The following is a 27,096-nucleotide window of genomic DNA, read 5'->3' on the forward strand; positions in this document are numbered from 1 at the left end:
AATTCTAAGATCAGCCACTAGTGTCCAAAATACAAAATCAGCCACTATTGTCCAAATTCTAAAATCAGCCACTAGTGTCCAAATTCTAAAATCGGCCACTAGTGTCCAAATTCTAAAATCAGCCACTAGTGTCCAAAATACAAAATCAGCCACTAGTATCCAAATTCTAAAATCGGCCACTAGTGTCCAAATTATAAAATCAGCCACTAGTGTCCAAATTCTAAAATCAGCCACTAGTGTCCAAATTCTAAAATCAGCCACTAGTGTCCAAATTCTAAAATCGGCCTCTAGTGTCCCAATTCTAAAATCAGCCACTTGTGTCCAAATTCTAAAATCAGCCACTAGTATCCAAATTCTAAAATCAGCCACTAGTGTCCAAATTCTAAAATCAGCCACTAGTGCCCAAATTCTAAAATCGGCCACTAGTGTCCAAAATACAAAATCAGCCACTAGTGTCCAAATTCTAAAATCAGCCACTAGTATCCAAATTCTAAAATCAGCCACTGGTGTCCAAATTCAAAGATCAGCCACTAGTGTCCAAATTATAAAATCAGCCACTAGTGTCCAAATTCTAAAATCAGCCACTAGTGTCCAAATTCTAAAATCGGCCACTAGTGTCCAAATTCTAAAATCGGCCACTAGTGTCCAAATTCTAAAATCAGCCACTAGTGTCCAAATTCTAAAATCGGCCACTAGTGTCCAAAATACAAAATCAGCCACCAGTTTCCAAATTTTAAAATCAGCCACTAGTGTCCAAATTCTAAAATCGGCCACTAGTGTCCAAAATACAAAATCAGCCACTAGTGTCCAAATTCTAAAATCAGCCACTAGTGTCCAAATTCTAAAATCGGCCACTAGTGCCCCAATTCTAAAATCAGCCACTAGTGTCCAAATTCTTAAATCGGCCACTAGTGTCCAAATTCTAAAATCAGCCACTAGTGTCCAAAATACAAAATCAGCCACTAGTGCCCAAATTCTAAAATCAGCCACTAGTGTCCAAATTCCAAAATCAGCCACTAGTGTCTAAATTCTAAAATCAGCCACTAGTATCCAAATTCTAAAATCAGCCACTAGTGTTTAAATTCTAAAATTAGCCACTAGTGTCCAAATTCTAAAATCGGCCACTAGTGTCCAAAATACAAAATCAGCCACTAGTATTTAAATTCTAAAATCAGCCACTAGTGTCCAAATTATAAAATCAGCCACTAGTGTCCAAATTCTAAAATCAGCCACTAGTGTCCAAATTCTAAAATCGGCCTCTAGTGTCCCAATTCTAAAATCAGCCACTTGTGTCCAAATTCTAAAATCAGCCACTAGTATCCAAATTCTAAAATCAGCCACTAGTGTCCAAATTCTAAAATCAGCCACTAGTGCCCAAATTCTAAAATCGGCCACTAGTGTCCAAAATACAAAATCAGCCACTAGTGTCCAAATTCTAAAATCAGCCACTAGTATCCAAATTCTAAAATCAGCCACTGGTGTCCAAATTCAAAGATCAGCCACTAGTGTCCAAATTCTAAAATCGGCCACTAGTGTCCAAATTCTAAAATCGGCCACTAGTGTCCAAATTCTAAAATCAGCCACTAGTGTCCAAATTCTAAAATCGGCCACTAGTGTCCAAAATACAAAATCAGCCACCAGTTTCCAAATTTTAAAATCAGCCACTAGTGTCCAAATTCTAAAATCGGCCACTAGTGTCCAAAATACAAAATCAGCCACTAGTGTCCAAATTCTAAAATCAGCCACTAGTGTCCAAATTCTAAAATCGGCCACTAGTGCCCCAATTCTAAAATCAGCCACTAGTGTCCAAATTCTTAAATCGGCCACTAGTGTCCAAATTCTAAAATCAGCCACTAGTGTCCAAAATACAAAATCAGCCACTAGTGCCCAAATTCTAAAATCAGCCACTAGTGTCCAAATTCCAAAATCAGCCACTAGTGTCTAAATTCTAAAATCAGCCACTAGTATCCAAATTCTAAAATCAGCCACTAGTGTTTAAATTCTAAAATTAGCCACTAGTGTCCAAATTCTAAAATCGGCCACTAGTGTCCAAAATACAAAATCAGCCACTAGTATTGAAATTCTAAAATCAGCCACTAGTGTCCAAATTATAAAATCAGCCACTAGTGTCCAAATTCTAAAATCAGCCACTAGTGTCCAAATTCTAAAATCGGCCACTAGTGTCCAAATTCTAAAATCGGCCACTTGCGTCCAAAATACAAAATCAGCCACTTGTGTCCAAATTCTAAAATCAGCCACTAGTGCCCAAATTCTAAAATCAGCCACTAGTGTCCAAATTCTAAAATCAGCCACTAGTGCCCAAATTCTAAAATCAGCCACTAGTGTTTCCAAATTCTAAAATCAGCCACTAGTGTCCAAATTCTAAAATCGGCCACTAGTGTCCAAATTCTAAAATCGGCCACTAGTGTCCAAATTCTTAAATCGGCCACTAGTGTCCAAATTCTAAAATCAGCCACTAGTGTCCAAATTCTAAAATCAGCCATTAGTGTCCAAAATACAAAATCATGTTAAGACTGGTTTACAGTTGCCCGACAAGCAAAAGACAATCATCTTGGTTGCTGGGGAGAAATATCTGTTTTTGTAACCGAGGGAGGCTGGGTAGAGAGAGAAAGATAGCTTCCAGGGGTGAGACGGAGGGGATAGACAGCAGACGAAGGGCACCGATCGGTGTAGTATTGTTGAAGCAAACTTTTAGGGTTTCAAAACAGGTTAAACTTACTTCCTGCAGTATGACGGTGAGAGTTATGGTCACTTATTGGTAAGCATGTTTTTAGGACTTGGGACTTTTAGTCTATGTGGGTGTCTGTCGCTCCAGTTTTGTTTCCGTATATGGTGCTTGCTTCCGAAAGTTTTGATGTCATTCGTAAGCTGAAATTTAGATCATAGAGCGCGTTGGATCTTACTCACAGTCTTACCTGTGTTCAATTGCAGTGGAGGATGAGGGTACAAACCTAAGGTATGAATGGCACACCGAAAACTCAGTTAGCTTAAAATGACTGTTAGAAATTAAAGCAATTTTCGTTGCTTAAGTAGAAGTCAGTACAAAGTCATCAAAAAAATAGGTTAAATCGTAACTTTTGCCTCTATTTTTGCTGCTAACTGCGAACTCTGGCCTACTGGATTTGTTTTCATAAATTTCTAGCTTCCCTGAAGAAACGATCAAGGCGTCCATTAACTAAGAAAGTTTTATCCCTTTAATCACCAGCCCCCCCACCATCTCCCCCCCCTCCCCCATCCCCATCCTGGTATCAGGGTTAGAAATTGTGGTGGTCTTTTCTGTTTATAACAACAATGTAGATTATTCAAACATATTTTCCATCAAAAACAATGTATGACTCGTATACTGAAAATAATTGGTATGATAATATTTTAATAGAATCCAAGCACATGACAAGTGCAATAATCTGATTGAAATGTGTGCAGTTTCTGCATTATTGTTATTATTATTATTATTATTATTATAAATAATATAGTTAATTTTTATTGTTATTACTACTGTTATGTTTTCCACATTTTTTTCCTTTTTTTTTAGTATCAGAAGATCAAACAGACGATCCTCAAAAAATTTGCTGGTAGAGAAGTGAAAGTGGTTAGTAACATGTATGCCATAGCTGTAACTCTTACTAAATTTTTTTTATATCTTAAATTAAAAGAGAAGGTTACATAAAGTACGCTTTTTGCCCATCTGAAAAAGTCTATTACCAGAATTCTTTTGGTAACGAGAGAAGTTCCTTAATTAATATGTTAATTTTTATGGATACACTTATATATTTTTTCCCATCCTTTGCACAATAAACATTTTTCAGTTTTTTTCATGTTAAGGTCATTTTTTTTTTCTATTTGTTCTACAGCATGGATTTGCAACACAAACTGTTACTGGTTATTTAGAGGTAGAAGTAAATGACAAGCTTGTTCATTCAAAAAAGGTATGATAGTTCTATGGAAACACCCCTTAAGATTACAGTTAACTTACTCAATTTTTTTTTAGTCAAGTACACATATTCCCTGTATATATAACAGAAGTGTGTGTTTAGAATGTGAACCAGCTTTATGCAATCCAGTACCCCTGGTACAAATGCCCCTCTTCCCCTTTAGCAAATGAAATTGCCATGTGGACTGACAGTTTCAAACAAGCCTTATTGTGCAGATGGCAGTATTGGTAAAAGAGGAATAACTCATAGCTCTACACAAATATGTAGTTTCTATTATGGTGTGTTCTCTGTTTTGTTTTCGTTTTTTAAAATCACTTTATGAAAAAGTGGAATTGTGGAAACTGAAACAGCTTTGAATACATATGGATTAGCCCTAAAATATTATCCTTTCTAGCAAAGTACCTTTTTTCCAGCCTAATGTATAACATAATTTATATGAATATGATCTACTGGAGGACAGACACATACATGGCATCATCATCAACAACATTTTGCTTTTATATCATATATAAAACAAATAGATTCTACATTGCCATCAGTCTGTACAGTAATAGATCACAGAAGGCATCAATATGTGGTAGAACGTCCGCAACACATGCAGCCACTCCCCAATTGTGCCACATGTTTGTTCTTACCCCTTTTTGCATCATCTGTGATCTATTACTGAACAGATACACAGAAATGGTGAATAAATTTATGAGATGTTAATTTTCCTCTCAGAATGGTGATGGATATGTAGACAGTGACAGCAAAATGGATAAGATTATACAAGCAATAGATGCTGCTCTAGAGGCTAACTAACCATGATCATTGCAAGGTAAAGGTGTACTGTGTTCATGTACTGATATTTGAGATTTAATTAAAAAATTGCAGCTTTAGAAGATATCTATGCCTCCCCAGAAGAAATTCAAATGGGAAATTCAATTGGGAGAAGCTGAGATCAAAAGAAATCTGTAATTTATTAGGCAAATATGCAGGATATCAGAAGGGTCAAATATTATGGGGTATTATATACTTTTAGATTTGAAAGAAATACCCTTATATGCTATCTCTCCTTGTTCTGTCTATGGTCACAGTGTGGCATTTATCTGAGTTGTAAGGATTTTACACCTTCCCCTCCACCCCCACTGATAAGGTGACCACAAGATGTTTGATAGACTCTACAATATGTAGTTGTCCATTTTATTTATCTGACAATAATTCACTTATTCTTCTCGACAAATACTTACTTTCAGTTTGAACCAGCTGTTTGTTCTAGAAGGATGACTTTGAATGATGGGGGCAGCTTAAAAACATTATGTTTGGCTGACTTCTTGATAAAGTGAAGTGATTCCATCTAGCAGCACTGAGCTTGTTATGTACTGGTAGCAGCACTGAGCTTGTTATGTAGCAGTAGCAGCACTGAGCTTGTTATGTACTGGTAATTCAGTGGTTAAAATTGTATGACAATTATTTTTCAAGCTTTCATTTAGTTTATGTTATATTTCATTTTACACTTTGCTCAAATTTTCATGGCTGATGTTAGTTTTTTTTTTTTATTATTTGAACCAAATAAAATTGAGCTGTTTGTTTCCTTTATACAATGTCATTACTGATGCAGGGTTTAGGGGGAGGGAAAGAGGGAGGTTGAACAGAGGGAAAGAATAGAAAAAAGGCATGAGGAAAACTAGAGAATTGGCAGAAATTGGGAGACAAATGAAAACATTTGTTGAACAATAATCTGCTGTATTATGGAAGAAAGGATGGAAGATAAGAGAACAGTTAGTAAGAGGAGGTAGATTTTCACCTTTCCTCCTTCCCTGAAAATCTTTGTCAAGAACTGACTTGATCTTAAGGGAAAAGGAAGGCCATAACCCTAAGCATCCTGATCCTGTTTCATGCAAAAGTTTTTAGAAAAATTCAAGATTATGATATTTAAAAGGAACAACTTCAAATCTCTTTTCTTGTGTACTAGTTTCAGGGAAATCTTCAGCTTTTCATATGAAAGAAACAATTCATATGTCATTTGTATTTCAGGTGGTAAATCACACCTCACACTGGTTCATAATTTCATGAATTGTGCTCTCCTTTCTGTAAAATTCATGTCACAAATTAATTTAGTCACATAGAAAACCTTTGCCACCCTAAACTGAATCAGGACTGATGCCAAATGTCCAGTTTAGATAGGTGTCTTTCATCATCCTAAGACTCCCATGAATGATAAACATGTGACTTGTAGGTACCATTTCAGAGCTATTAGTGCTCACCCATTTTGAATTCAGAGGGAGATAAACATTTAACTATTTCTAGAATTTATAGCCTTGCACATTAGTACACTATCCAAGAAAAAAATCATGAGAAGAAACATCAAGAGGGTATTTGCTTGATTTAATTTACCCAGATTATAAGGAAACTTTAAAAAGCTATTATAATAGAGACTGGAGCATGACAATAAGATCCTTCAAATGAGAATTAAAATTATCCTGAATGAGAATCTGAATGACGAGATCTGACTCAAATTAAATTGCTTTTTAAGGACAGTCCATTGAGAGAAAGTTAATTATTCTGTTTTCTATATTTTATATCTTTCTTTTAAACTAGTTGGTTCATTGCAGTTCGGAGCTCAAGATGAATTATCTGAGACCTCTTCAACTTTTTAGAATTTGACTGATTTGTTATCTTAGGTTGGTAGATTGTTGTTGTTTTTTTGTTGTTGTTATAATTTATTGTTAAACTACCATAATTTTTTTAACAGGGAGAGCTTTCACAAACCAAGTAGTTTTTGAAATACTTAAGTTACCTTTGAATTTGGAGAATGATTTCTACTGATACCTAATTTTTCTGAGGTTTCTAATAATTAATTTTCTTTGTCCTTTTAGAGAAGGTAACTGATGTCTTGTGACAGTAATCAGTGACTGCAAATGATGGGATTGACTGAAAAACATCTGTTAGGTCAACGCCTTGAAGAAATAAGCAGTTTCTTACTGACTTAATTTTTCTGTTACCTAAAGTACATGCACATAGTCTGATAATGATAATGCTGATGACAAGAACAAATACAACATTGTTGACAATGACAATAATGATGATAATAATAAATTAAATGAGTAAAATTGATCCCAGAAACAGGTTTCACTATCCCAGATTCAGGTTCTGCCATTATTTCTTGCTTGTACCCTCTGAAGACCAAATGCAAATTTTAACATGATATGTCATCTTCTCAGTTGTTCACAAGTGTTCTCCACAATTTCTATTGCCTTCACACTGGTGCAAGGAAATGAGTATGTAGCAATCAATACACCATAAGGTAGACTACAGACTATGATTCCAGATCTGTTATGACGTGACATTGCATATACACTGAAATGACACAACAGAAGAATTTATTAACAACATAAAGCTGTGTTGAATCAGTGGGAAAAATAAATCACATCAGAGACACTCAGGGGTATTCATTTGATAACTTGTATTTTTCCCTCTCATCTCAGCTGGGATACCATAATTACATTACCTACAAAAATCCTTGCTGTAGATGATGTATTTAATCTCCTGATCATCATTTGCAGTTTGCAGAATAAATCCCTTTTGGCATGCAGCAGAGTCTGTAAGGAAATGAAAGAAGATTCAAGGATCTTAGAAAAACATTTGTTTCTGTTCAAAGAGGGGAATCAAGTAACAGAAAACAGCCACTAAACCACAAAAGGCAGCTTCAAATTTTCCTTTTTCCTTAGCACCTTGAGGCACTGTTTCCCAGTATACTGCAATTATGCAAAAATATAAATACCCCTTCCTACAGGTAAATGTCTTTGTTGACTACCTCACCCTCTCACCCCCCACAAACCTGTAATTTAAATTTCCAGTTTGGCTAATCTAAATTATCTACAAAACATTGAGTATAAAACTGGGCCACACACACATAAAAATTGGCTTCCACCTCTTAGGTCTCCAACCCTTAAGAGGGAAAAACTGCAGATAATGATTAAAAAAATATTTCTCCTTCTTCCTGCCTTACATTCTCCCACCTTATTCCCCCCCCCCCCCCCTCATGCCCCTCCACACCCCATCCTACCCCATAAACACCTCTCCTTCACCTCACCCTGACTCTTTCAGCTCTATACAGCTGTATTTGCCTGGGCTCCTGTTGTTCTATTCTCTTTAAGCTACTACTTTCAAGTCTAGGAAGTTTCTTGTAGCCAAACTCAATATTCTTCAAATTATACAAACAGAACATACCTTGTTCTTCAGATGTTGTCGTAAAGATAACAAGAAACTGGGCATAATATTTCTGCAAAAAAAAAAACCCAACTAAGATAACCTAGTAACTTTTGATCAAAAAGTTTTTAAAGGCCAGCATCAAGTGTTGGTATTATTACCTTTCACTAACAAAAAGAATCAGAATCCACTGTGGTTTAAGCTCTAAATTCCTAGGGGGGAATATGATAATTAGCCCCAAGCTTAAATGCTGTACACAGCTAAATGTTGACTGACATTTGCTTGACATTTAAACACTTGTTCTGTTCATTTGATTGTTGAAGAGAGGTTTTGAGAATTAAGAAAATTATCAACTAGTTTGTAGGGATTTGCTTTAAATTGACCAATAAATAAATAAATTGTCATCACTACGGAGAATTTGAGTAAACAGGCCACACATAGCAACTTTTACCTGAGTTAGATCTTGGAGGTTCCCACATGAGTAGATTGAGTCACCGCGTTTGGTCAGGACAATCACACCATCAAGAATGGTGCCAACAAACAGATGTTCTGTGGATGAATAAATGGGAAATGAAACAATTATCAGTATTCACAGTAGCCATGGCTTGGAGTTAAACTATGTTCGGAAGTATTTTCAACACCAATCCAGACTAGATACAATTAGCTTGTACTTACAACATTATTTCGCACAACAAGAACTTAAAAGGGAAAAGTTCAACATGCGGCAAATATTAATTCTGGGCTTTCTCACGCATCACGAATAAATCCTTTGCCATCCTCGTGAAGTGTCTAGTCTAGATTGCTGGTCCTAATAGTACACGGAATGACTGTCTCATATACGATGAACCCATAATTGCAAAACATAGAGTTCCCTAGCTGTAAATCACAAGTAGCTAGTGCACAGCTGACACAACAGTTTGACTACAGTTCCCATTAATACTCTGCTTTGCAGAGAGAGAGAGAGAGAGAGAGAGAGAGGACAGAAAGTTTCTCAAATGCAGGAAAGGTGATTTAGCTCGGAAGCGAGATCTTGTAAGTTGTTTCATCCGCGTTACCAGACCTGTGTATCGTTAAAAGAAAATTGTACACAGCGAACTTCACAAAACAACATCAAACACATACCTTTTACGAACTCACTCCAGTTCTCCTCTGATTCCATTTGATAACCGCTTCGTTCTTCCCTTAGTTCATCTGAAGCATTATTAAACGCTTAATCGATGTTAATTATTCAGCGAGACAAATATCACCCGGGAAGAAGAAAACAGAAAGTCATATCTTTAAATATGTCATTATCGACAGGCACCTTGACACATTGGTTACCAGGCTTTTTCGAACACTTCATTGGCTTATAGAAATATTGAGTTCGATCATAAGAATAATGACGATGGTAATTGCAATAATAGTGATTAAGCATTGAATATCAATATCAAAATGCACTTGAAATCCATGTTAGACTTTTCAGAGAAGAACACTCAGACACACTGAGCGAACAGTGACGAGTCACTCAGAATAGCAGAATACTAGATGGACAACTTTGCTTCACCAACAGCTAGGAGTCACCTAATCCGCGAATGGTGTTCTGAAATATTGCAGTAAGAGCAGTTGTACTCAATTTCAAATCGCTTCAACTGCCTGAAGCAAAGTCAGGTCAAACTTATACAAAACGTCTGAGTACAGTCAACTCTCTCCTAGACTCCCTTCACGTTTTAAGGCTTCTCACATTATAGAAGACACCATGAATTACTAACTTGTGTAGTTGCTTGTAACTCCAATGAGACAACTTGGTTCCAACAGCCAGCAGGCTGCTTCTTTTTCATTTCAACGTTCATACATGCTCAGACGTTTGACTACTGTCTTAGTAGCTGTTAGAGCAATAAAAGATGTCACAGACACAGGCTAAGGAAATCGATGTAAACTACCTTCACCTAGAATCACTTTTTATTGCATAGATGTAGAAGAACTTCATCACACATTTAATTAAGTGGCTTTTAAAATATGACTCCTTTGTAAAATAATCGCTGCATCCAAACAGAAAAGAGACAGCTGACAAGTTATAATAATAATAATAATAATTACAATGATACATCTTCAGCTATTTTTTTTTTTTTTATAAATAAATTAATCAGTTATCAACTTAGGCAAGCTAATGTCAATAGAGACTAAATGCTACAGTGAGGCTGTACACCATTTATTGTTATACTTTTTTTTTAGAGATCTTTTATTTACAATGTTATTCATCAGTTGAGAAGATAAGTTTGACAAAGCCATCTTCACCCTCCAGGGGCTGAGCGCAGAAAGGACAGATGGCCTGAAAGGCATCACATCCATGAGGAATGGGCAATTGTTGCCAAAACCTGCATCAAAAGAAGAAAAAAGAACATCATTTTGCTATCAATTCTCCCTCATGAACAGGATACACTGATTTTATCTGTGAAAAGTTAAAAGTTCCTAAGCATCTGCTGACCTCTTTAACCCCCTTGATCAAAATATCAACTCTTTACCCATCTGTTATACATCACAATTTCAGCTCTGAGAATTTGGTGGTCAATCAAGCAAAAGTCCCCTTGCCAATGTTTGTCTTTCTTCTCACCTCTTCCCTGCTTTAGAATATAATGGCATTGCAAGGGGAAAATCCTTTTGGTTGCTCTTTGAGGGATAAGGGTTACATCAATATTTTGGCTGACAAGGTGTCTCGTATAAGAAAGAACTATGTAACCAAAACTTTCCTTATCAACTTGATGAGTGTGATTGATAAATTTTTGTTGTACATGTTGTGACTTTACAGGCTGTGAACTGGATTTTAAACCACTTTCTTAATCAAATAGCTTAGGAAAAGTCTTAAGGTGGAAGTCTGACCAAGGAAAGATAAATTTAACTCTTTCAGCTGCAACAGAAAAGGACCAATAAAGAATTTCTCCCTAAACTATCAACACATTTTCAGGCAGAGAGGGTGATGAGAATGAAAATAGACATCAACTAGGGGATACTGATCTTGAGTGTGAAAATGTTAAGGTAACTCATTCTAGTAGGACAGGAAGCCTTACCTGACTGTTTCCTCAGAGCAAACATGTCCACATGGCACAAAAGCATGTGTAGCTGCAGGCTCTCCCTGATAGAAAGCCGGTTCTTTTCCAAGAGTTAGTGGCACATAAGAGCTGGCCTGATAAAGCAATGGAAATTATCTAAGTTGTCTAATACTGGCAAGCTTAAATGTAAGTTAGATGCCTGGTTTCAAGAGTTTTCCAGTGGTCAGCCAGCCACCAGATAGAATATTTCCCCCCTCCACCCCAGGCTGGTAAATCCTCAAAACCCAGCCAAAGCCAGTATTCCAGGCACCCTTAAAAATGACTACACCAGTGGATGAAAATCATGAGTTTGAGGGTAGGGTAGGGGAACCCTTACAACAACCACTACCAAGCCCTCAGAGTGAAAAATGACTGCCACAAAACTTCTTGAGATCTGGTGCAATATAGTTGCAATGTTCCACAGACGTCTGCGCTGACCAAAAGAGCCCAATAAGTCCCTTTCACTCCCAAGATCTCGTAGTTGATTCTTCTTACTGTACCATGCCATACCATTCTTATAAAGTTAGTTTGGAGAAATTGGTTTTGGATCAACTACCAGCAATAATGCTTTTATTGATGTTTTCCTTTATTCTCATCACTTGTGTGCTTGATACTGTATTGATATTGTAATGAGAAATTCTGACTTGTGACCTCATGGAAGTAAAACGTCAACTGCATTAAAATGTTCTTAAATTTACCCTTCAGAATTCTCCTCTGAATTTCATCATAATTCCATAAAATAATATTTCTTTGGTCTTGTAGTGGAAGTTAGTTCTTCTTCTCCTCTTAGAGTCAAAAGCATAGTGATGTACTATGTTCTCACCTGTAAACAAACTGGACAGGTTCTTTTGTCAGCAAGATTTCTCTCCGGTGAATTCCATGAATGAAGACCATGTACATGCCCACACTTGAGGTACACATATGGCTGTGCATTGATCACACTGCTAGAGGGCTGAAACCAAGGAAATAATACTGGTCAGAGTTACCTAGTAATTGCATTTAACAACAGGAGCCATGTCATTTCCACATGAGGTTTTGAGCCCCACTCATTCCTTTATTTTGCTGCCAGATGCTCACCACTACAGTGAATGAAGGAATTCACCGGCAAGGGAGGCCACACATTTGTTTGTACATAACAAGAGTCTGGCATACTGCTCTGATCAGCAAGAACAAAGTTTCTCCAATAGAGAAGAAATGAGAAAGATGGTTAATTTTTAAGCTTGCAGTTTGAATCTTCACTTAAATTTGTTCACTACTTGTGACATCACATTAACCCTTTACATCCTTTCATCAGTATGATACATTTCCTCTGGAACTGACAGATACTTACTGTAAGTCCCTTAGGATTGGGGTAAGTGTTGCATGTCATGCCCACCCCATTCCACCCCCCCCAAAAAAATTGCATAAATAAAAATAAATTAAAACTGGAAAACTGCTGCAATGGATATTTAATAACAACCACCTAAGGAAAACTTCAATCTTACCTCAGATTGACTGGGAAATCTTAATGTTGTGAGACCAACAGGACACTGAGGGCGAGAGGCATTTAGGCATTCCCTCATTTTGTCAATTGTTTCCAGGGTCTACAGATTTTAACAAACAAATAAGTTTCAGTTTTTTAATTGTTTTCCTCCAAAGTAAATGTTTATGTCTGTAATATTTTTTACATGTACTGAGTGGAAACCCCTTAGAAAATCTGCTCCAAAATAGAGTAGTCATAAAACATCTAAAAATTATGAGAAATTTTATTTCAAAGAACTTCTTTGTTAAAGATTATATGGAATGAGTACTAATCAAGTCTTAGATTCAAAACTTATTATTAAGTCTAGCTAGGCTCATGTTAATTGATGGCTCCAAATGAATGAAATATGCAGAGATCAAAATATCCACAGGTAAATATTGTGATACCTCAGTGATGGAACAATCACATTCAGGGAACACCTCCAAGGAAAAAAAATTTGCTACAGCTGAAAAAATGTTGCTATCTACCCATCATCTGTTAACTTGATTACAGGATGTCAACACCTCTATGAAGGCAACTTTTTTTCCTCAATTTTAAGAAGTGTTCCCTAAATGAAGTTATGCTGCAAAAATTGAATACAAGGTCCAGAAATATTGTGAAACAAATGATAGAAAGACATACAGGCATTTCCTTTATAGCTTCAGCGGATCTCCACAGCAAAACAGCTCCACAAAGATCAATCAATGATCCATCAAGTAAAACATTGGACTCATCTTCGACCTAAACAAGTATTGTAAGTGTTATCAACCCTATACACCCTGAGATCAGCATGCATATTCTCCATACTGCTCTCCACACATTTCCTAAAGTGGTGACAAGGAGAATTTGTTTAACAATCAAGAGCTTCTTCAGTTGGTGATCATTTCCTTTGATTCTTGTGACCTTAATGTATAATTCAGAGGTGATATTGTGAGGAAAAATTAGATGACAGTCTGTCTTTGAAGAGGGGGGAGATGGGTGGGTCATAAAGTGACAATACTACAGACACCTTGTACAATGGAAACTGCAATAAACTCCTGCCTGGTGTACACATGTAACCTACATGTAATTAGGTAGCATCACATCAGTCTTTTAATCTTTTGATGCTGATTGGCCAAAACTGATACCACCATCACAATAAACAAAGACCTGTTATTTAGTACAGCAAACACCTGAAACTTACAGTCTTCCCTTTCTCAGTGGTGGATCGTGTTCTACGAAGTCCATACACATTCCCACACACTGATATTTCACGCCATATTGTGGGCTGGCAAGAAGGACCTCCCTTGGGATTCATGAGCAGAATGCCATTGGTTGTCAGACCATCCATTAAATTTTCTTCATTTTGCCACTTGGGAGCTTTTTCCTTTTGATAAAAATGACAATGTAACAGCTTGGGAAAAAAAAATAACAACAACAAAAACACTTCTCTGCATTTACACTTTGCAAGCAGTTCATTCAAAATCCAGCACATTATAAAAGACTTGCATTCACGGGGCCCAAGCATCCCCTATAAGGAAGGGAAGATCATATGGGTTTTTTAAAAGAAGAATTTTGGGGACTTTGAAGTCAAAAGGTAAGCAGCAATTTTTTGTGGGCTTCACTCAAAAAAATCTAAGGTCATTATGTTTCATTTTCAGTCAGGAACTAGATCCAGTAAACAAAGCCAAGCCTTAATGGTAAAAACTTTCAGGAAAAATAATAAAGAAAGGCAAGTCTCCTTTTTTCCATGGAACTTTTTAACTTAAATGCCATAACACAATTTAAATATATTCTGGGAAGAAATAACAAAAATCATGACAGGACGGAAAAACGCGTGGACTGTAAGTACCTCCCGTTGTCCCATACAAAGCCTTAGAAAACTTTTCTAAGGCTTTGTATGGAACAACGGGAGGTACTTACAGTGCATGCATTATCCGTCCTGTCATGTACAAAGCCCAAATGGAACAAATCAAAACCGAGAAAAAGAAACATTTTCTTTAGTTTGCAAATACATTTTATAAAGAGGTTTGGCAATAGGCTTTGAGTTAAAAATTACGTGACTCTTCAACACAGTTTTCTTAGCTTGCATTCATAAAGATAAACAGTCAGGTAATTCTGTGTGATCTTGTATTCTTAGCATCCTAATATAAGAAGTGTATGTAGAATTTAAGTTTTAGAGTAAATTTTAAAAAAAAAAATGGTCAATTTTTGTTTTTAAATAAATATTTTTTAAAAAATTACTGATGTATCTTTTGAAAAAGTGAAGAATTGTGAACTTACTCCAAGAAATATATTGCTAGATTTATCAAAACCAGCTGCAAACACCCTAGCAGTGTACGGTGGTTCTCTATCAATGACAATGCGACAAGCATATCTGGAGATGGTACTTTTCTGCGTTTCTGGGTTCAAATCACGACGTTTATTTCCAGGAGCTGTGTCAGTTACCACAAAGTCTATCTTAGAATCAGCAGAACGGCCAATCTGTGAAAAAAAAGCCTCTCAGATTAAATATTCAACAAAAACTAAGTTTGATACTGTTCATCCAGTTATGATAATCCTCAAATGGAATGTAAACATTCAACTATATGATGCAAGATTTCTCCAAATGGCAGCAAATCTCTTCCTCAATGACTCACATTGTTCCACTGTAAAGGTAAATGTCACTTTGTTTTGTGGTTACCAGTACATTTAACTTTCATAATTTCTTGAATTTATATTTCTATGATTAATTTTCAGCTTCCTCAGCCTTGAGTTTAAGTGCAAAAGAAAAATGATCTTTATTTCAAAAACGATTCTCAACTACACCCATTTCTGAAAATTGTCATTAAAATTCTCTAATTCTAAAAAAAAAAAAAAGACAAAAAAGGGGAAGGACTTCAGAAGAAAGACAAATTTGAAGTTTGGTAAACAAGAACAAGTTACATAACAGTTTTCACAAGCTTTCAGTTTAGGCAAGGGTGTAAAAGACTAGAAGGTGTTGTGTGGACAATTCTCAAGACAAAAAAATATATGAAAATCAATTTTTAATAGAGACAGCAAGAGGACAAATTCATACCTGAAACATATCAGTATCTGAATCCCTCCGATACTCAACAACAACTGCATTACCACGGGAGAGAGTGTACGAGACACTATGGGCTTCAGAATTTACAATCTGTTTGGTTTAACCACTCATTAGCATCAACTTAATTTAAAAATTCAATCCCTCATTTACCTGTGATATTAAGATATCTGACAGTACACGTACGTATGTAGTTAATTATCAAGCATGCATATGGATCATGTACTACACAGACTAATTTGAATGAAGAGAAACTTATAAACCATGACAAGTTTAATCCATTATTAGGAAACAGATTTATTTAATGGTTACAACATTGATAAAAGTATATTAACTTTTTCACTGCTATAACAAGCACATACACCTCATTAGATGGTTTGACATACAATACAAGTGGATATTTTGCAAATTCCATTGCACTTTGCCTAGTCTCCTTATCACATACATACACACATATTAAGTGAACAGACAAATAAAGTACGCCATTTACTCTATTTTAAATTACATCAATTTCTTTCTTTAATACTTTTCTACAACTGGCTGTTACTTAGCTGAGTCACCGGGAAAACCGTCAAACAATTTCTTAAAAAAACTTGCAACCCTGTGGCACCCCTCAGGATAAAAAAAAACAATGATTGGTACAGTTGTGACCATAATCTGCACACACCTGCATTCCAGTGTTAGAAGAAGCCAGGTGCAATTTGTAGGGTTGCACTCCTGAGGGGGATCCTTTCTTTCGCAAAATAAACGAGCTTCGGTGACGTCGCTGGTGTTCTCCATCCAGCAGAGAACCATTGTAACTGACCAAGAATTACACAACAACACATTACCACCACAACATAAAAAAGAGATCACATGTTGAAAGAATTTCTTTGAAAACTTTCAAAAGAACTCTTCTTAATACTAACACATGGGACTGACTAGACTTACCCAAGAACTACCAGCGCACCATAAATGGTGTCTATGTCGTCATTGTTACTGGATGTCATACCTTCATCTTTTACAGATTTGAGTCGCTTTACCTTGTGTTCCCCATAATTCCCATCCTATCATGAAAAAAAAAAGGAAACAAATTAATACATAAGACAAAATAAGAACAAAAAAAGAAGACCCAGTAATAGGGGATTCAGAATTTTCTCTTTGTTCTGTACTTGTGACAAGACAGAAAAACATGTTTTCTCTATTTCTTCACCAAGCAGCTAAAAATTTAGCATATTTCTTATCCTAATTACAATTTTCTTGCAATAGACACATACCAGTTTCCATGAATCATTCTCTGACAATCACAGAATTCAACAAAATTTCAAAAAACTTCATTCATTATTTCTTAAACCTGAATTACAAGATTATGCTGCATGCTTTTTTTCTGAATAACAGAACAAAATTCAAGAAACATAGACCTCAAATAATATACAATTATCATTCTTGCCGATTTATAGAAGTCCAGCAGCTCAAAATTTACCTTATTTCTTATTCTAATACAAACAAAGACTCAAGAAGATCATTTCTTGCAATAAACACATACCAGTTTCCATGAATCATTCTCTGACAATCACAGAATTTAAAAAAATTTCAAAAAAACTTAATTCTTTATTTCTTCAAACCTGAAGTACAAGATTGTACTGTATACTTTTTTTTTCTGAATAAAAGAACAAAATTCAAGAAATATAGACCTCAAAATAATATACAATTATCATTCTTGCCAATTTATAGAAGACAGAGAAAATTAAACTTCACCTTCCAAACAGAACAAGAAGAATAAATAGATATAGCTATATTACATGTTGTTTTCCTCTTTCTAATGACAAACAATTGATAACCATATCTGTGAATTTCTTAATGGTCAGTGTTGAATGTTTTCAATGAAAAAAAGGTTTATTACAGCTGATAATAAATTTCTGTGAAATTAACAAACATCCAATGGGACTAGGTTGGATATTCCTGGTTTTCATTTAGTCCATAATCTTCTCAGGTTCATTTTTAAAATGCTTGAAATACCATTTAAGCACATTGAACAAGTAGGACTTTGGTCAGTGGATAAATGTGAGCATAATAATAACTATAATACCATTATGGGTAGCTTAATTTATTTACATTGAGTGAATTTTCATCATTGTGAAGAGATGAAATGATCTAATAAGGCCATGTTATTATCAAGTGCAAGAACTCTGTGGGCAGTCCTTAAACTGTGTTGCATTCTAATGAAATTGAAATGTTTGTTCAGTTCTGCATTGTATAATTTAAGGTCCTGTAAGAAAGGTCAGTGGATAAATGTGAGCATAATAATAACTATAATACCATTATGGGTAGCTTAATTTATTTACATTGAGTGAATTTTCATCATTGTGAAGAGATGAAGTGATCTAATAAGGCCATGTTATTATCAAGTGCAAGAACTCTGTGGGCAGTCCTTAAACTGTGTTGCATTCTAATGAAATTGAAGTGTTTGTTCAGTTCTGCATTGTATAATTTAAGGTCCTGTAAGAAAGGTTGTGCAATGTAACGTAAATTAAACCTTTCACATTTTATGATGGGAGATTTACCTTACATTCATTCATAACCCCAAACTGGTTGTTCTTAAGACTACAAATTAGAACTTTTATTGTTTTCAAATGCTATCTACAGACACTGTAATAATGTCTTTTCAGCTTTCATGCACATAAATATCAAATTAACAAATACTGTGTACATGTACCTCTAACAAAGCAGTTTAATGCTAATTAAAAGTTATTTTTTCTTGATTTTGGAGAAATATCACTCTTAAAATATTGCGTTTTTGTGAATAAATAACTTGAGGATGAAAATTATGCAACAGTCATTAGCAATACTATCAAAATCATAGAGACTGTCCTTTAAATTCACTTTTGTCCAAAATAAAAATGATGCACAAATGACTGTTTTCTCTTAGAAAGTTGTGATCATCATAAATTTTGGTAAGATGTCTAGTAAACAATGCAATCTTTCATTAACATGTTTTAAAATAAAATTAAATTCCCAGATGCACAATTTCTAGAACTTTTGAATTAAAGATACAGTAAATGGAAACTAAGTTAACATCCAGAAAGTTGTTTACAAAGGTGATTGCTCTTGTGGTGTTGATTACATTGGCGAGACTGTGAGAAACTTAGCAGTACGAATTGCGGAGCATTCAAATCCTGCTAACACCTCTGAACCTGCAAAACACCTGCGGGAAAACCCATCACATTCTTTCACTTAGCGTGTTCTCTCCTCAGCACAAACATTCCACAAGCGTAGGATCGTCGAGGGACTAATGATCCAACAATTCTACCCCAGTTTGAACAAACAAGTTATTTCTTATGTCTCCAAACTTTTCCCATCGGGAATTACAGAAGATATATATGTACGTGTGGACAGTCATCTTTTTAACCCTGATGATGGCAAACAGCCGAAAATATTTTGTTTAAACATTCTAATTTTTTAACCTTTTAGCATTGTATATAGAATATATCCAGAAAACCTTTTACAAGTAATAGATGGGTAATGCGGAAAATTGTGAGACATTCAATACTAGGTCAAAGCTTCAGTATAATGCTGTAACCAGTAATTCCTCTATAAAGAAGGAAGTATTAGAAAGAGGAAAATATTTCTTTCAGAGGGTCAATTTGAAAGAAAGAGCTCATTTTACCAATTATGACATCTGATGAAATTGTTATGTTTTTCTTAAATCCACTCATGACATTACCATTATTTAAGTCCAAACTATTTTTTCAAGTGTTACCATTTTGCCCAGGAGATCTCTCACTTGGCCATAAATCCTACACAACAAAATTTCATTTGATTTTTTAAAGAATGGTTTGCAGTGAGTAAACAGCAAATAAGGACAAAGAAACTCAATTGGAATTTGAACCTATGACTTAATGAAGTTAATGAGAATATTACAATTGCATGTATTGATTGATGAAAAAAAATTATGCTATTTCTGTCAATGCTTTTTTTTAGAATACAATACAATCAAGTGAAAACTGTTTTCAAAATCCCTTTCTCTTTAAATATGAATATAACAATCCATGCATTGTAAGCAAAAGAGTGAAATGATTTTAATTCCTCTGAGAAAAGATGATTCCGCGACTCTCTAAAGATTAAAAATAAGCACTTATTGTGGGAGGGCCCAACAGGAAATTATTTTGGTTCAAGGTCATAATGAACAGACCAAGCACAGTGAGGTCATGACCGCCAGCCAAATATTTCCATGTCTGGCCCCACTGAATTCAGTCAATAAGCACTTTATTATATGACAACTATGTGATGAAAATTTGAAGAGTTTGTTTCAACTGAAATAGGATGCAAATGACAGGCACAAGTGGAACAACCATATAAAATATTCTAGAATACAAACTAATTCTTCATTTTTCAAGTAAGTAAGAGAAAATGACAAAAATGAATTATTCTCTCATTACTCATTCTGATGTTTTTTGCAACACAGCTTTACTAGTGTTGGACCAGATGGCATTCTCCAAACTGGCTCATGTCAACCTGTCCAGCCCTATATGCGTCAGTTTCCATCAAGGTTTTCCAAAGGATGGTATGAGTGGGGACAAAACGGTCATATGACAATACTAATTATTCATTGATCAACATCAATGACCACTGTAATACTGAAGTCTTCTTCTAATTAAACACAGTTGGTGCTGCGGCACATAAACTATCTCTACGGCTCCCAAATAACCTCTATCGCATGACAAGATTTGTATTCACCAAAGCTTCGTGGTTATAAGGATGTTATATCCTGGACTCTACTAGATATAAGCCAATCAGGAAACCTTGATATTGCCAAAAATTCACGGTCAGTGGTATATGATTGGGCTATAAAGGCTTTGGTTAAATTTTGAAAAGTGTACAAACTACTTTCAATCGTTAAAGTGAATTTTGTTGTGGTATAACCTAACTTAACTGAATCCTTGAAATAACTCCTTGAAAGTTGTTGACACTTCTCAAATTTTTTTCAGAAATCATCCACAATTTAGAAGGAAGATACAAAGAAAAAGATAAACAATGATTAATTCTACAAATAACTTCACTTCAGTATGTTCTTTATGTTTCACCAAATATTCTTTCAAAATGGTGAAATATTAAAAGGTTCTGATCAAAATTAGTTTCATTTTAATTTGAAGCTATACAAGAGAAACAGCTGTTGAAATGCTAATTTGTATCTCCTAGAAATCTTTTGGTGATGTGATTAAATGACCCCCTGGGGAAATGCGATTCGACGAAATTCAACTCACTTTTTAACCCGAATTCCTTCCCAAATCTTTTAAAACATTGAATTTAACGATATTCTCGTGATTATGGTAGCATTTCGAGTGCAATGGTTATAAATGAAGAGAAAACTGTATTGTGTGTTTTAATTACTCATCATCAGATATCGGTGCAAACAAGACAGCACCAGCGCAAGGCTATGCAGTGTTAACGTTATATTTGGCTGACCAAGTGTAGAATATAGAACAAGTCTCTGAGATTTTCGGCGATTAGGTCATTACAACCATTCAAATTATTCAAATACAAGTTTACACCTGAGGGAAACCTCTTTCACTTTGAAGAAAAAGCGTGTTACTCCAAAAACAAGCTACAATTTGGGATGAAATGAAATCAAAAGGCGAAAGAGTTCGAAATTTCCCGTTTGTAATCGTACTTGAATGAATAATCGATGAAAAAACACTGTATCTTACCCCATAAATAATTTCCTCTGTAGTTTCTGTCATGTAGTAAGCCAAAGTTACGCGAAAAAGACGAAGATTACATCGTGTGTGGGGGCCCGCCGTCAGACCCGCGTTTAAAGGAACTTCAGAGGGACGAGTTTGGGCAAAGTCAGGCGGCGAGTAACATACCCCACGGGGAAAGTGACAGATGGTACATCTTTGTTGGTCGATAAATCTTGAATTTTCAAACTAATTTCCGTTTCTGAATTCGGTTTCGTATAAATTATTTTGCAAATTTTTCCAAGTAGATATGGTGAAATGTCAGGACAGGTATTTACTTTCACTTTTTGACTAAGATTTCATGCCCCCCTGCCCACCCCCACAGTCAATACAGTTGCTCTATTACAACGTGCGACAAGCACGCGGTCTGTAGTAATTTAAATTTGTTGATAGTAATTTTGTCGTACAACGCAACACGTCGAGGGTGACGAGTACAAGATACTGTTTCTCCTCAGAAACCTCCTTTCCTTTCTTTTATTTAAGGGCTCACAGGAGTGCGCTTTATTGAGACAAAGAGGTCTTACTCCTCAATCTAATCTATTTTTTAAAAAAATAAACAGTGTTCTACACATGGAAACAGCAGACAAGAACTCCCCTTTTTCCGTAGTGAACGTAACAGGATCTGAGGACATTAATAGCACTCCACCCCACACAAAGGAGTAATTCTAACTGAGACAAAATCCTCACAAGTGACCCGCAAATAAAGAAATTTCTGAAAAGAATTGAAGCTCTAGACTTCGACAGGATTCAAATTCTTGCTTCTCGGGAATCATCTAGGTGCAACTCAGCTATTAAGAATCATGTTGGGAACAAAGAAAACTTACGTTGGATAATTCTGTCTTCTTTTAATTTTTTTTCTATTATTTCATGATAAAGAAGCATGTCTGATTGAAAAAATGCATTATATTATCTGGCAGCAACACTTGTCAGTGATTGCATATTTATGATGAATGAAAAATACTCTCCAAAGTTTATTTTCTTGATTTACTGTATGTAAGATGACAAGTAATGTAAGTGCTACATGACTAGGGTTCCTATGAACTGGTATGAGCAGTAGTAATTAGTTTTCTTCTATGTCTTTGTGTAATCACATTAAATGTAGTGGATTCAAAATTGAATTCATTTCATTCTGTGGAAATATTGAGACTTCACTTAAAGGGGGGTGGGGGGAGGGGTGGTGGGGTGTATAAAGGTCCAAGCATCACTCTGTTTACAGTCCCTCTACAGTCTCTCTGTAGTCCCTCTCTGAAGCTTTGAGAGGACCTGACAGGAAAACATCTAAAACTTGACGGGACAAAAAAGCTAGTGCCACTACCAGCTAGATTACATGTCATCTTAATATGCCCAAGGTTGCCTTCACTCTGTTCCTTTTCTTTCTGTTCCAGCCCAAGTTTTACAACTTCATATGATATCAACAAGCTCGACTTCAAAGATGAGTTTTGATTGTGGTGGAATACTTTGTCTGAGTTAAGGAAATTTTCATCACAATATTAACAGAGGCTGGATCTCAATATTAATTCTCCCTTCAGTCTTCCATCCATTTCTCATAAAACTTGTTCTGAGAATTTGTATCACAAAATTACTACCTTAATTTCAAGTGTTAACAAAGGATACTTGGCATCAATGTTTCCTTTCTTTCCATATCCCCACTCTGGCTCAATGGTGAGTTCTGCCTTCTCACCTTTGGACATTGTCATGAGGCCTTCATCCCACTACACATGCAATTGAGAAATCCCAAATTTGTTAATTGAAGGCTATAACATGCAGCAGTATTCTCCAAACTATTACTATAATTACTGTTACTATTCACATAGCAATATTCTCAAAAAAGAAAAATGCTGGTGACAATTGATGGGAAGTTAGCATTCTTTGTGGAGGTGCGGTGGCCTCATGGTTAGTTCGCTCGACTTTGGATCGGGTGGTCCGGGTTCGAGCCCTGGCCAGGGTCATTGTGTTGTGTTCTTAGGCAAGACACTTTACTCTCACAGTGCTTCTCTTCACCCAGGTGTACAAATGGGTACCAGCAAATATGCTGAGGGTAACCCTGCGATGGACTAGCATCCCATCCAGGGGGGAGTAGCAATACTCCTAGCCACTTCATGTTAAGAAAACCGGAGTTAAGCACCTGCCCCATGGGCCACTTAGGCCCGTATAAAGGCTTTACTTTTACTTACTTAGCATTCTTTATTTTAAGTGTAATCACTGTATGTCAAAGAGACTGAAAAACCAAATGACAGAGAACACTGACAACAAACTGAAACAAATGGGTCTCCCATAGGGTAAAGAACAGTGTCCAGTTGTTCAAAGGGCAGATAACACTATCCAACAGATAAATCGCTATCCAGCACATCAGCACTGAGGAAACATACTGTGCTATCCACCAGACAGAAATTTATCCAGTGGATAGCATTATCCACCATTCACACAACCAGGCCAGTCCACTTTTAAAAACTATTTAACATCTAATATTTACATGAATGCAATTATGACATCATGTAGCATGAGCTATATAAGTTTATAAATACTTTTTTCAATTGGTTAAACAAGTATCAGTGCCTTGTCCTTACCTGCTCTAAGCTTAGGTTCAAAATAAGAGAAATCATTAGTTCCTCCTTGTGTTGGAAACTGGGTTGAGATTAATTCTTTGTTAAGAATTAATCTCAATCCAGTTTTCAGCTCTGTGCAATTCAAACTTTTTTCATCATCTATTTATTGTGTTCATTTCAACCAATTTTTTATCATAATTTTGTCGTCTATGGAAAATACTTCTGGAATTCAACCTAACATATTCTATAAGCAGTCAGCTTTGTAAATACCTATACTCACCCCTCGAATCACAAGTCCCTTCCCTACTTGGAAAATAAATGGTTTCCCCTCTCCCTGGCTTTTCTTTTTAGCTCCTGCCATGATTGAAAGAAAAAAAAATCAAACCTTGATTAGAAACACAGACAATACTTTCATCCATTACACAATTCAGATCACATCAAATTATCAGAAATTTAAAGCAATCATTCATCATTGCCTTCTTTATCCAAAGAACACTCTAAAGAGGGATGGGTCAAAAGACCAAGAAAAAGAAATGCCAACATGTCCCTGACTGCTTTAAGCATAGACCTGAGCTTTGCATATCATTTAGGATGCTCCTGAGAGACATGTTCTTTCCAATCATTCCTTCAAAAGTATACCTAAGAACTGTCATAAACAGAATAATACAGTAAAATATTTGTGTAGAATAAACTACAGGGTAGAAGTATATACTACCTGCTCCTGAGATATTGCTGTCAAACACCACACCATTTTCCAGTTTGCCAGTATAGAAACAAGACACTCTGTCACCTTTTGAGGCAAATGAAGTCTTATCTCCATGCTTCAAGATTTTCTTGGAGAATTTTGGCTCCTACAAAGATGAAATGTTAATTTGATTCCGCAGTCAATCTTCACATTAAGTTTTAACCTTTACACCCTGACACCAGTCCACACTTTTCTCCATATATTTCCTATGATATTAATAAGGAGAATTTATCCAGAATTTCTCCTTACAATATCAGTACAATATCAACCAGATAAGTGATGAGAATAAAGAAAAATATCAATTTGGGGATAATTAGTTGATCCAATTCTAAATTCTCTCAACTAAGATTATAAGAATTGTATGATTGACAGTAAAGAGAATTACAAATTTGATCTGGGAGTTAAAGAGTTTAAAGAGCTCTTTTGTCCTAGAAAGGAAATGTAGTGCTTATGCATCAAAGCATGAAAAAAAAATCTGTATACTTTAAGGCTTGGGATTAAAATTTGCCTTGCTCCAACACATAGCTGACAGCTCAGTTGGGTGTGGTGCCTTGAAACCGTCTGGGAGAAATTTCGATTCAAGCCATTGGACATTGTCGGCGTTAATTCTACAGTTTTGGTGACTGAGGACTAATATTACTTCCCCACCACACTAGAAACTGGTAAAATTATAGATTGAAAGTCAGTTATAGATCACAATGAAAAGTTAAAATTTTAACCTCTTTCTTTGAATCCTTTGATTCTGAACCCTTTCTCTCCTTCTTCTTCTCACTGATATGCATGGCTGCTGTTTTCTCAGCTGCCTCTTTTAACTGGTCTTCCAAGCTGGCATCAGTTTCCTTGCGGTAAGACTAAAATATGAAGAAAGCATTATGAGTCTTTTCCTGCATTGTGGCTCTTCTGACATATCTAAATAACTTGATAACTTCCTGAAGTGATTAACTTTTAACTTCTCCTTATAAAATCCATAAATTATCATTATCTTGATCTATTGCCTAATTCTCCTAACAAATTTATAAGGAAATGTGTAGCAGATAGAGGAGAGAAGTAACAATTAGATCTTGAGAGTTGAAGGATTAAAGGTCTCAGTTTTATAAGGGCATACATTCCCACAACTGTTTAAGCTGAATACAGAATATAAGAGAGTTGATTTAAAATGGCAATCTACCTACTAAGGACCTCATTCAAAACACTGTAAAAAAAATTTCTACAAGTATGAAATGTAACAAATCAAAAACTCAATAAGAGAACCCTCAGGCTAAAGAACACTGAGGGAATAATTTGGTAAAACTATGAGGATCACAATCTGCCAATCACAGTAGAGTATGATGCATGATAACTTGTAGCAAACACAGTCAACCTCAGTACTAACAGAACAATACTGTAGAAGTATGTGGTCAAAATACAATGACTCATAATGGAAGTCATTACATCATGTGGGGAACCATCATAATACCATAATTTCATTCAATATTGTCACTTGCAAGGATGTAAAAAACTCACCTTTGTTTCAAAAAGTTGTTTATAACTTTCAATGAGGTGATCCTTTTTGCTGGTTTTTGCAATATTGTTCAATTTCCCATTCAGTTTGTGCTCTTTGAGAAACTAAAAATCAAAGAAGGCAATTCAAAAATAAAAATAAATGTGTATTTCCATAGCGTCCCCTACTAGCCACATAAAAGAGGACTAGGGGGTGTGTAATGGGTGGGGTTTGAGGCAGAATTCTACCCAACGAAAGACCATTCAAATGAGGAGACTTGTTTTTTACAGTCAAATTCTATTTTACCAAATTTGGAGCTCTTATATTTTCTGTGAAGAGTTAATTGATATCTAAATACATTGGAGCACATCATTAATACTCATTTCTGCACGCAATTTCACACGCGGTTTTGTGCACGTGAATGAAAGGTGTAAGATACGGTTTCAGACCAAAAGGTATCACTTTTCTACTCTCCATTAAAATTTCATAGAAGCTAACTTTCCTGTAGGAAAGCGCTAACATTTCCATTGCCATACTAAATGTGCAGTGTACATCGATCAAGACTCCCACAAGGCAGAGATCGAAAACCTCTTCTCTTTGCGAAGTGCTCCAATGGGTTATTGTTTCCGATCGTAAAAAAAAGAAAACAGAGCCACGTCGACAAACCTGGTTCGAAACTGGGTGAAAAACGCAGACAACAAAAAATAAGTTTCTAATACCTCAAATGAAGCATGTTCATGCAAAAACTTGATGATATCTTTCTTGGAGACTTCATCACTTTGCAATTGCTGATCCGTCCAAGATCGTTCCACCACTGCCATCTTGTTTTCGAAAATTTTCCAAGCGAGGTTGACC

General features: G+C 35.7%; 3 protein-coding genes and 2 long non-coding RNA genes across 5 annotated transcripts; 2 read left to right on the forward strand and 3 right to left on the reverse strand.

Moving 5' to 3' along the window:
• The first annotated feature begins 2,597 nt into the window (after positions 1 to 2,597).
• LOC113664392 (uncharacterized) lies at positions 2,598 to 5,531 on the forward strand. Its single transcript, XR_003445629.2, has 6 exons — positions 2,598 to 2,779; positions 2,953 to 2,977; positions 3,554 to 3,610; positions 3,873 to 3,947; positions 4,674 to 4,770; positions 5,189 to 5,531. It is a non-coding gene; the product is annotated as an uncharacterized LOC113664392 (long non-coding RNA).
• An 864-nt stretch (positions 5,532 to 6,395) lies between these two features.
• On the forward strand, positions 6,396 to 7,373 carry LOC149043209 (uncharacterized). Its single transcript, XR_016188453.1, has 2 exons — positions 6,396 to 6,616; positions 6,812 to 7,373. It is a non-coding gene; the product is annotated as an uncharacterized LOC149043209 (long non-coding RNA).
• On the reverse strand, positions 6,892 to 9,465 carry LOC113664403 (uncharacterized). Its single transcript, XM_027180000.2, has 5 exons — positions 9,267 to 9,465; positions 8,596 to 8,693; positions 8,166 to 8,217; positions 7,444 to 7,534; positions 6,892 to 7,292 (listed from the first exon to the last, which is right to left on the reverse strand). The coding sequence occupies exons 1-5, from the start codon at positions 9,301 to 9,303 to the stop codon at positions 7,145 to 7,147; spliced, it is 426 nt and encodes a 141-aa protein (XP_027035801.2). The 5' UTR covers positions 9,304 to 9,465; the 3' UTR covers positions 6,892 to 7,144.
• A 599-nt stretch (positions 9,466 to 10,064) lies between these two features.
• LOC113664412 (E3 ubiquitin-protein ligase pellino homolog 1) lies at positions 10,065 to 21,785 on the reverse strand. The gene is made up of 11 exons (XM_027180012.2): positions 21,441 to 21,785; positions 16,684 to 16,799; positions 16,421 to 16,553; positions 15,748 to 15,846; positions 14,973 to 15,173; positions 13,894 to 14,076; positions 13,353 to 13,451; positions 12,694 to 12,792; positions 12,033 to 12,161; positions 11,189 to 11,304; positions 10,065 to 10,498 (listed from the first exon to the last, which is right to left on the reverse strand). The coding sequence occupies exons 1-11, from the start codon at positions 21,471 to 21,473 to the stop codon at positions 10,375 to 10,377; spliced, it is 1,332 nt and encodes a 443-aa protein (XP_027035813.1). The 5' UTR covers positions 21,474 to 21,785; the 3' UTR covers positions 10,065 to 10,374.
• Positions 21,786 to 21,938: 153 nt separating this feature from the next.
• On the reverse strand, positions 21,939 to 27,092 carry LOC113664408 (peptidyl-prolyl cis-trans isomerase FKBP3). The gene is made up of 7 exons (XM_027180007.2): positions 26,961 to 27,092; positions 26,265 to 26,366; positions 25,481 to 25,612; positions 24,732 to 24,867; positions 24,297 to 24,370; positions 23,085 to 23,182; positions 21,939 to 22,926 (listed from the first exon to the last, which is right to left on the reverse strand). The coding sequence occupies exons 1-7, from the start codon at positions 27,060 to 27,062 to the stop codon at positions 22,872 to 22,874; spliced, it is 699 nt and encodes a 232-aa protein (XP_027035808.2). The 5' UTR covers positions 27,063 to 27,092; the 3' UTR covers positions 21,939 to 22,871.
• Positions 27,093 to 27,096: the final 4 nt, after the last annotated feature.

This window comes from Pocillopora damicornis, chromosome 7 (genome assembly GCF_964200805.1).
Source record: "Pocillopora damicornis chromosome 7, jaPocDami1.2, whole genome shotgun sequence".
Taxonomy (NCBI): Eukaryota; Metazoa; Cnidaria; class Anthozoa; order Scleractinia; family Pocilloporidae; genus Pocillopora; species Pocillopora damicornis.